Source organism: Oncorhynchus nerka, linkage group LG6, assembly GCF_034236695.1.
Source record: "Oncorhynchus nerka isolate Pitt River linkage group LG6, Oner_Uvic_2.0, whole genome shotgun sequence".
NCBI classification, from domain to species: domain Eukaryota; kingdom Metazoa; phylum Chordata; class Actinopteri; order Salmoniformes; family Salmonidae; genus Oncorhynchus; species Oncorhynchus nerka.
Genome location: NC_088401.1, coordinates 76,484,617 through 76,494,828, shown reverse-complemented (window position 1 = coordinate 76,494,828; position 10,212 = coordinate 76,484,617). Strand labels below are relative to the sequence as shown.

Below are 10,212 nucleotides of genomic sequence, written 5' to 3'. Positions count from 1 at the left end.
GCAGTAGTCTGACATTACTCAGTAAAACACAGTGGTTCCCTACCTACAGTAGTCTGATAGTACTCAGTAAAACACAGTGGTTCTCTACCTGCAGTAGTCTGATAGTATTCAGTAAAACACAGTGGTTCTCTACCTGCAGTAGTCTGACATTACTCAGTAAAACACAGTGGTTCCCTACCTGCAGTAGTCTGACATTACTCAGTAAAACACAGTGGTTCCCTACCTGCAGTAGTCTGACATTACTCAGTAAAACACAGTGGTTCCCTACCTGCAGTAGTCTGACATTACTCAGTAAAACACAGTGGTTCCCTACCTGCAGTAGTCTGACATTACTCAGTAAAACACAGTGGTTCCCTACCTACAGTAGTCTGACATTACTCAGTAAACACAGTGGTTCCCTACCTACAGTAGTCTGACATTACTCAGTAAAACACAGTGGTTCTCTACCTGCAGTAGTCTGATAGTACTCAGTAAAACACAGTGGTTCCCTACCTACAGTAGTCTGACATTACTCAGTAAAACACAGTGGTTCCCTACCTACAGTAGTCTGACATTACTCAGTAAAACACAGTGGTTCCCTACCTACAGTAGTCTGACATTACTCAGTAAAACACAGTGATTCCCTACCTACAGTAGTCTGACATTACTCAGTAAAACACAGTGGTTCCCTACCTACAGTAGTCTGACAGTACTCAGTAAAACACAGTGGTTCCCTACCTACAGTAGTCTGACATTACTCAGTAAAACACAGTGGTTCTCTACCTACAGTAGTCTGATAGTATTCAGTAAAACACAGTGGTTCTCTACCTACAGTAGTCTGAAAGTACTTAGTAAAACACAGTGGTTCTCTACCTACAGTAGTCTGAAAGTACTTAGTAAAACACAGTGGTTCCCTACCTACAGTAGTCTGAAAGTACTTAGTAAAACACAGTGGTTCCCTACCTACAGTAGTCTGACATTACTCAGTAAACACAGTGGTTCCCTACCTACAGTAGTCTGACAGTACTCAGTAAAACACAGTGGTTCTCTACCTACAGTAGTCTGACATTACTCAGTAAAACACAGTGGTTCCCTACCTACAGTAGTCTGACATTACTCAGTAAAACACAGTGGTTCCCTACCTACAGTAGTCTGACATTACTCAGTAAAACACAGTGGTTCCCTACCTACAGTAGTCTGACATTACTCAGTAAGAACAAATTCTTATTTTCAATGACGGCCTAGGAACAGTGGGTTAACTGCCTGTTCAGGGGCAGAACGACAGATTTGTACCTTGTCAGCTCGGGGGTTTGAACTTGCAACCTTCCGGTTACTAGTCCAACGCTCTAACCACTAGGCTACGCTGCCGCCCCAGTAAAACACAGTGGTTCTCTACCTACAGTAGTCTGATAGTACTCAGTAAAACACAGTGGTTCCCTACCTACAGTAGTCTGACATTACTCAGTAAAACACAGTGGTTCCCTACCTACAGTAGTCTGACATTACTCAGTAAAACACAGTGGTTCCCTACCTACAGTAGTCTGACATTACTCAGTAAAACACAGTGGTTCCCTACCTACAGTAGTCTGACATTACTCAGTAAAACACAGTGGTTCCCTACCTACAGTAGTCTGACAGTACTCAGTAAAACACAGTGGTTCCCTACCTACAGTAGTCTGACATTACTCAGTAAAACACAGTGGTTCTCTACCTACAGTAGTCTGATAGTATTCAGTAAAACACAGTGGTTCTCTACCTACAGTAGTCTGAAAGTACTTAGTAAAACACAGTGGTTCTCTACCTACAGTAGTCTGAAAGTACTTAGTAAAACACAGTGGTTCCCTACCTACAGTAGTCTGATAGTATTCAGTAAAACACAGTGGTTCCCTACCAACAGTAGTCTGACATTACTCAGTAAAACACAGTGGTTCCCTACCTACAGTAGTCTGACATTACTCAGTAAAACACAGTGGTTCCCTACCTACAGTAGTCTGAAAGTACTTAGTAAAACACAGTGGTTCCCTACCTACAGTAGTCTGACATTACTCAGTAAACACAGTGGTTCCCTACCTACAGTAGTCTGACAGTACTCAGTAAAACACAGTGGTTCTCTACCTACAGTAGTCTGACATTACTCAGTAAAACACAGTGGTTCTCTACCTACAGTAGTCTGACAGAACTCATTAATTCCCTATACCGTATAGACTGAGTGATCCTCCCCCTACCTAGTCTGTAGACAGTACTGATGTCAGAGGAGAAGAGTCTCTCTAGGAGGTCACTGTCTCTGGGCTCAGTACTGCAGGGGTTAACCTGGGACAGAGACACACGTTCCTCCTCACTCAGAAACACAAGTTGTCCATCTCTGAGAGGGAGGAAGAGAGAGCGAGAGAGGGCAGAGAGAGGGAGGGGGAGAGAGACAGAGAAAGCATTATCACCCACATGACTCTGATCTCAACCACCCCTCCATCCCTCCATCCCTCCATCGCAGCCCATCTCTTTACACCTTCATCCCTCCATCCCTCCATCCCTCCATCCCTCCATCGCAGCCCATCTCTTTACACCTCCATCCCTCCATCCCTCCATCGCTCCATCGCAGCCCATCTCTTTACACCTCCATCCCTCCATCGCAGCCCATCTCTTTACACCTCTATCCCTCCATCCCTCCATCGCTCCATCGCAGCCCATCTCTTTACACCTCCATCCCTCCATCGCAGCCCATCTCTTTACACCTCCATCCCTCCATCGCAGCCCATCTCAATTTACACCTCCATCCCTCCATCGCAGCCCATCTCTTTACACCTCCATCCCTCCATCGCAGCCCATCTCTTTACACCTCTATCCCTCCATCCCTCCATCGCTCCATCGCAGCCCATCTCTTTACACCTCCATCCCTCCATCGCAGCCCATCTCTTTACACCTCCATCCCTCCATTCCTCCATCCCTCCATCGCAGCCCATCTCTTTACACCTCTATCCCTCCATACCTCCATACCTCCATCGCAGCCCATTTCTTTACACCTCCATCCCTCCATCCCTCTATCCCTCCATCCCTCCATCCCTCCATCCCTCTATCCCTCTATCCCTCCATCCATCCATCGCAGCCCATCTCTTTACACCTCCATCCCTCCATCCCTCCATCGCAGCCCATCTCTTTACACCTCCGTCCCTCCATCCCTCCATCCCTCCATCGCAGCCCATCTCTTTACACCTCCATCCCTCCATCCCTCTATCCCTCCATCCATAATGATGTTATGTATAGCCCTCACAGTGGTTTGGTATTGTAATGATGTTATGTATAGCCCTCACAGTGGTTTGGTATTGTAATGATGTTATGTATAGCCCTCAGAGTGGTTTGGTATTGTAATGATGTTATGTATAGCCCTCAGAGTGGTTTGGTATTGTAATGATGTTATGTATAGCCCTCATGTAGTTTGGTATTGTAATGATGTTATGTATAGCCCTCACAGTGGTTTGGTATTGTAATGATGTTATGTATAGCCCTCACAGTGGTTTGGTATTGTAATGATGTCATCTATAGCCCTCATGTAGTTTGGTATTGTAATGATGTGATGTATAGCCCTCAGAGTAGTTTGGTATTGTAATGATGTTATGTATAGCCCTCACAGTGGTTTGGTATTGTAATGATGTCATCTATAGCCCTCATGTAGTTTGGTATTGTAATGATGTTATGTATAGCCCTCAGAGTGGTTTGGTATTGTAATGATGTTATGTATAGCCCTCACAGTGGTTTGGTATTGTAATGATGTTATGTATAGCCCTCACAGTGGTTTGGTATTGTAATGATGTTATGTATAGCCCTCACAGTGGTTTGGTATTGTAATGATGTAATGTATAGCCCTCACAGTGGTTTGGTATTGTAATGATGTTATGTATAGCCCTCACAGTGGTTTGGTATTGTAATGATGTTATAATGTTATGTATAGCCCTCACAGTGGTTTGGTATTGTAATGATGTGATGTATAGCCCTCATGTAGTTTGGTATTGTAATGATGTTATGTATAGCCCTCACAGTGGTTTGGTATTGTAATGATGTTATGTATAGCCCTCACAGTGGTTTGGTATTGTAATGATGTTATGTATAGCCCTCAGAGTGGTTTGGTATTGTAATGATGTTATGTATAGCCCTCAGAGTGGTTTGGTATTGTAATGTTGTTATGTATAACCCTCACAGTGGTTTGGTATTGTAATGATGTTATGTATAGCCCTCACAGTGGGTTGGTATTGTAATGATGTTATGTATAGCCCTCACAGTGGTTTGGTATTGTAATGATGTTATGTATAGCCCTCACAGTGGGTTGGTATTGTAATGATGTTATGTATAGCCCTCAGCAGTGGGTTGGTATTGTAATGTTGTTATGTATAGCCCTCATGTAGTTTGGTATTGTAATGATGTTATGTATAGCCCTCATGTAGTTTGGTATTGTAATGATGTTATGTATAGCCCTCACAGTGGGTTGGTATTGTAATGATGTTATGTATAGCCCTCACAGTAGTTTGGTATTGTAATGATGTTATGTATAGCCCTCACAGTGGTTTGGTATTGTAATGATGTTATGTATAGCCCTCACAGTGGTTTGGTATTGTAATGATGTTATGTATAGCCCTCACAGTGGTTTGGTATTGTAATGATGTTATGTATAGCCCTCAGAGTAGTTTGGTATTGTAATGATGTTATGTATAGCCCTCAGAGTGGTTTGGTATTGTAATGATGTTATGTATAGCCCTCACAGTGGTTTGGTATTGTAATGATGTTATGTATAGCCCTTACAGTGGTTTGGTATTGTAATGATGTTATGTATAGCCCTCACAGTGGTTTGGTATTGTAATGATGTTATGTATAGCCCTCACAGTGGTTTGGTATTGTAATGATGTTATGTATAGCCCTCACAGTGGTTTGGTATTGTAATGATGTTATGTATAGCCCTCACAGTGGTTTGGTATTGTAATGATGTTATGTATAGCCCTCACAGTGGTTTGGTATTGTAATGATGTTATGTATAGCCCTCACAGTGGTTTGGTATTGTAATGATGTTGTAATGTTATGTATAGCCCTCACAGTGGTTTGGTATTGTAATGATGTTATGTATAGCCCTCACAGTGGTTTGGTATTGTAATGATGTTATGTATAGCCCTCACAGTGGTTTGGTATTGTAATGATGTTATGTATAGCCCTCAGAGTAGTTTGGTATTGTAATGATGTTATGTATAGCCCTCACAGTGGTTTGGTATTGTAATGATGTTATGTATAGCCCTCACAGTGGTTTGGTATTGTAATGATGTTATGTATAGCCCTCAGAGTGGTTTGGTATTGTAATGATGTTATGTATAGCCCTCACAGTGGTTTGGTATTGTAATGATGTTATGTATAGCCCTCACAGTGGTTTGGTATTGTAATGATGTTATGTATAGCCCTCAGAGTAGTTTGGTATTGTAATGATGTTATGTATAGCCCTCAGAGTGGTTTGGTATTGTAATGATGTGATGTATAGCCCTCATGTAGTTTGGTATTGTAATGATGTTATCTATAGCCCTCAGAGTGGTTGGGTATTGTAATGATGTTATCTATAGCCCTCACAGTGGGTTGGTATTGTAATGATGTTATGTATAGCCCTCACAGTGGTTTGGTATTGTAATGATGTTATGTATAGCCCTCAGAGTGGTTTGGTATTGTAATGATGTTATGTATAGCCCTCAGAGTGGTTTGGTATTGTAATGATGTTATGTATAGCCCTCACAGTAGTTTGGTATTGTAATGATGTTATGTATAGCCCTCATGTAGTTTGGTATTGTAATGATGTTATGTATAGCCCTCACAGTGGTTTGGTATTGTAATGATGTTATGTATAGCCCTCACAGTGGTTTGGTATTGTAATGATGTTATGTATAGCCCTCACAATGGTTTGGTATTGTAATGATGTTATGTATAGCCCTCACAGTGGTTTGGTATTGTAATGATGTTATGTATAGCCCTCACAGTAGTTTGGTATTGTAATGATGTTATGAATAGCCCTCACAATGGTTTGGTATTGTAATGATGTTATGTATAGCCCTCACAGTGGTTTGGTATTGTAATGATGTTATGTATAGCCCTCACAGTGGTTTGGTATTGTAATGATGTTATGTATAGCCCTCAGAGTAGTTTGGTATTGTAATGATGTTATGTATAGCCCTCAGAGTGGTTTGGTATTGTAATGATGTGATGTATAGCCCTCATGTAGTTTGGTATTGTAATGATGTTATCTATAGCCCTCAGAGTGGTTGGGTATTGTAATGATGTTATCTATAGCCCTCACAGTGGGTTGGTATTGTAATGATGTTATGTATAGCCCTCACAGTGGTTTGGTATTGTAATGATGTTATGTATAGCCCTCAGAGTGGTTTGGTATTGTAATGATGTTATGTATAGCCCTCACAGTAGTTTGGTATTGTAATGATGTTATGTATAGCCCTCATGTAGTTTGGTATTGTAATGATGTTATGTATAGCCCTCACAGTGGTTTGGTATTGTAATGATGTGATGTATAGCACTCATGTAGTTTGGTATTGTAATGATGTTATGTATAGCCCTCACAGTGGTTTGGTATTGTAATGATGTTATGTATAGCCCTCAGAGTGGTTTGGTATTGTAATGATGTTATGTATAGCCCTCACAGTGGTTTGGTATTGTAATGATGTTATGTATAGCCCTCACAATGGTTTGGTATTGTAATGATGTTATGTATAGCCCTCACAGTGGTTTGGTATTGTAATGATGTTATGTATAGCCCTCACAGTAGTTTGGTATTGTAATGATGTTATGAATAGCCCTCACAATGGTTTGGTATTGTAATGATGTTATGTATAGCCCTCACAGTGGTTTGGTATTGTAATGATGTGATGTATAGCACTCATGTAGTTTGGTATTGTAATGATGTTATGTATAGCCCTCACAGTGGTTTGGTATTGTAATGATGTTATGTATAGCCCTCAGAGTGGTTTGGTATTGTAATGATGTTTGGTATTGTATGATGTTAGCCCTCACAGTGGTTTGGTATTGTAATGATGTTATGTATAGCCCTCACAGTGGTTTGGTATTGTAATGATGTTATGTATAGCCCTCACAGTGGTTTGGTATTGTAATGATGTTATGTATAGCCCTCACAGTGGTTTGGTATTGTAATGATGTTATGTATAGCCCTTACAGTGGTTTGGTATTGTAATGATGTTATGTATAGCCCTCACAGTGGTTTGGTATTGTAATGATGTTATGTATAGCCCTCAGAGTGGTTTGGTATTGTAATGATGTTATGTATAGCCCTCACAGTGGTTTGGTATTGTAATGATGTTATGTATAGCCCTCACAGTGGTTTGGTATTGTAATGATGTTATGTATAGCCCTCAGAGTGGTTTGGTATTGTAATGATGTTATGTATAGCCCTCACAGTGGTTTGGTATTGTAATGATGTTGTAATGTTATGTATAGCCCTCACAGTGGTTTGGTATTGTAATGATGTTATGTATAGCCCTTACAGTGGTTTGGTATTGTAATGATGTTATGTATAGCCCTCACAGTGGTTTGGTATTGTAATGATGTTATCTATAGCCCTCACAGTGGTTTGGTATTGTAATGATGTTATGTATAGCCCTCACAGTGGTTTGGTATTGTAATGATGTTATGTATAGCCCTCATAGTGGTTTGGTATTGTAATGATGTTGTATAGCCCTCATGTATTTGGTAGCCCTCAGAGTGGTTTGGTATTGTAATGATGTTATGTATAGCCCTCAGAGTGGTTTGGTATTGTAATGATGTGATGTATAGCCCTCATGTAGTTTGGTATTGTAATGATGTTATGTATAGCCCTCAGAGTGGTTTGGTATTGTAATGATGTTATGTATAGCCCTCAGAGTGGTTTGGTATTGTAATGATGTTATGTATAGCCCTCACAGTGGGTTGGTATTGTAATGATGTTATGTATAGCCCTCACAGTGGTTTGGTATTGTAATGATGTTATGTATAGCCACCACAGTGGTTTGGTATTGTAATGATGTTATGTATAGCCCTCAGAGTAGTTTGGTATTGTAATGATGTTATGTATAGCCCCCAGAGTGGTTTGGTATTGTAATGATGTTATGTATAGCCCTCACAGTGGTTTGGTATTGTAATGATGTTATGTATAGCCCTCAGTGTAGTTTGGTATTGTAATGATGTTATGTATAGCCCTCACAGTGGTTTGGTATTGTAATGATTTGTTATGATATAGCCCTCACAGTGGTTTGGTATTGTAATGATGTTATGTATAGCCCTCACAGTGGTTTGGTATTGTAATGATGTTATGTATAGCCCTCACAGTGGTTTGGTATTGTAATGATGTTATGTATAGCCCTCACAGTGGTTTGGTATTGTAATGATGTTATGTATAGCCCTCAGAGTGGTTTGGTATTGTAATGATGTGATGTATAGCCCTCATGTAGTTTGGTATTGTAATGATGTTATGTATAGCCCTCAGAGTGGTTTGGTATTGTAATGATGTTATTATAGCCCTCACAGTGGGTTGGTATTGTAATGATGTTATGTATAGCCCTCACAGTGGTTTGGTATTGTAATGATGTTATGTATAGCCCTCAGAGTGGTTTGGTATTGTAATGATGTTATGTATAGCCCTCACAGTGGTTTGGTATTGTAATGATGTTATGTATAGCCCTCACAATGGTTTGGTATTGTAATGATGTTATGTATAGCCCTCACAGTGGTTTGGTATTGTAATGATGTTATGTATAGCCCTCATGTAGTTTGGTATTGTAATGATGTTATGTATAGCCCTCACAGTGGTTTGGTATTGTAATGATGTTATGTATAGCCCTCACAGTGGTTTGGTATTGTAATGATGTTATGTATAGCCCTCACAATGGTTTGGTATTGTAATGATGTTATGTATAGCCCTCACAGTGGTTTGGTATTGTAATGATGTTATGTATAGCCCTCACAGTAGTTTGGTATTGTAATGATGTTATGTATAGCCCTCACAATGGTTTGGTATTGTAATGATGTTATGTATAGCCCTCACAGTGGTTTGGTATTGTAATGATGTGATGTATAGCCCTCATGTAGTTTGGTATTGTAATGATGTTATGTATAGCCCTCACAGTGGTTTGGTATTGTAATGATGTTATGTATAGCCCTCACAGTGGTTTGGTATTGTAATGATGTTATGTATAGCCCTCACAGTGGTTTGGTATTGTAATGATGTTATGTATAGCCCTCACAGTGGTTTGGTATTGTAATGATGTTATGTATAGCCCTCACAGTGGTTTGGTATTGTAATGATGTTATGTATAGCCCTCACAGTGGTTTGGTATTGTAATGATGTTATGTATAGCCCTCAGAGTGGTTTGGTATTGTAATGATGTTATGTATAGCCCTTATTATATGTATAGCCCTAATGGTTTGGTATTGATGTTTATGTATAGCCCTCACAGTGGTTTGGTATTGTAATGATGTTATGTATAGCCCTCACAGTGGTTTTTGGTATTGTAATGATGTTATGTATAGCCCTTACAGTGGTTTGGTATTGTAATGATGTTATGTATAGCCCTCACAGTGGTTTGGTATTGTAATGATGTTATGTATAGCCCTCAGAGTGGTTTGGTATTGTAATGATGTTATGTATAGCCCTCACAGTGGTTTGGTATTGTAATGATGTTATCTATAGCCCTCACAGTGGTTTGGTATTGTAATGATGTTATGTATAGCCCTCAGAGTGGTTTGGTATTGTAATGATGTTATGTATAGCCCTCACAGTGGTTTGGTATTGTAATGATGTTGTAATGTTATGTATAGCCCTCACAGTGGTTTGGTATTGTAATGATGTTATGTATAGCCCTTACAGTGGTTTGGTATTGTAATGATGTTATGTATAGCCCTCACAGTGGTTTGGTATTGTAATGATGTTATGTATAGCCCTCACAGTGGTTTGGTATTGTAATGATGTTATGTATAGCCCTCACAGTGGTTTGGTATTGTAATGATGTTATGTATAGCCCTCACAGTGGTTTGGTATTGTAATGATGTTATGTATAGCCCTCAGAGTGGTTTGGTATTGTAATGATGTGATGTTATGTATAGCCCTCAGAGTGGTTTGGTATTGTAATGATGTTATGTATAGCCCTCAGAGTGGTTTGGTATTGTAATGATGTTATGTATAGCCCTCAGAGTGGTTTGGTATTGTAATGATGT

General features: G+C 39.9%; 1 protein-coding gene across 3 annotated transcripts in view; it reads right to left on the bottom strand.

The window, feature by feature from the left end:
- LOC115126521 (SH3 domain and tetratricopeptide repeat-containing protein 2-like) overlaps positions 1-10,212 on the bottom strand; it is a 78,532-nt gene that overhangs the window by 23,990 nt on the left and 44,330 nt on the right. For all 3 annotated transcript variants that reach the window (XM_065019878.1, XM_065019876.1, XM_065019877.1), the window contains one exon: positions 2,205-2,341. In XM_065019878.1, the coding sequence (XP_064875950.1) occupies positions 2,205-2,341 (137 nt within the window). The remainder of the gene's footprint in view (positions 1-2,204; positions 2,342-10,212) is intronic.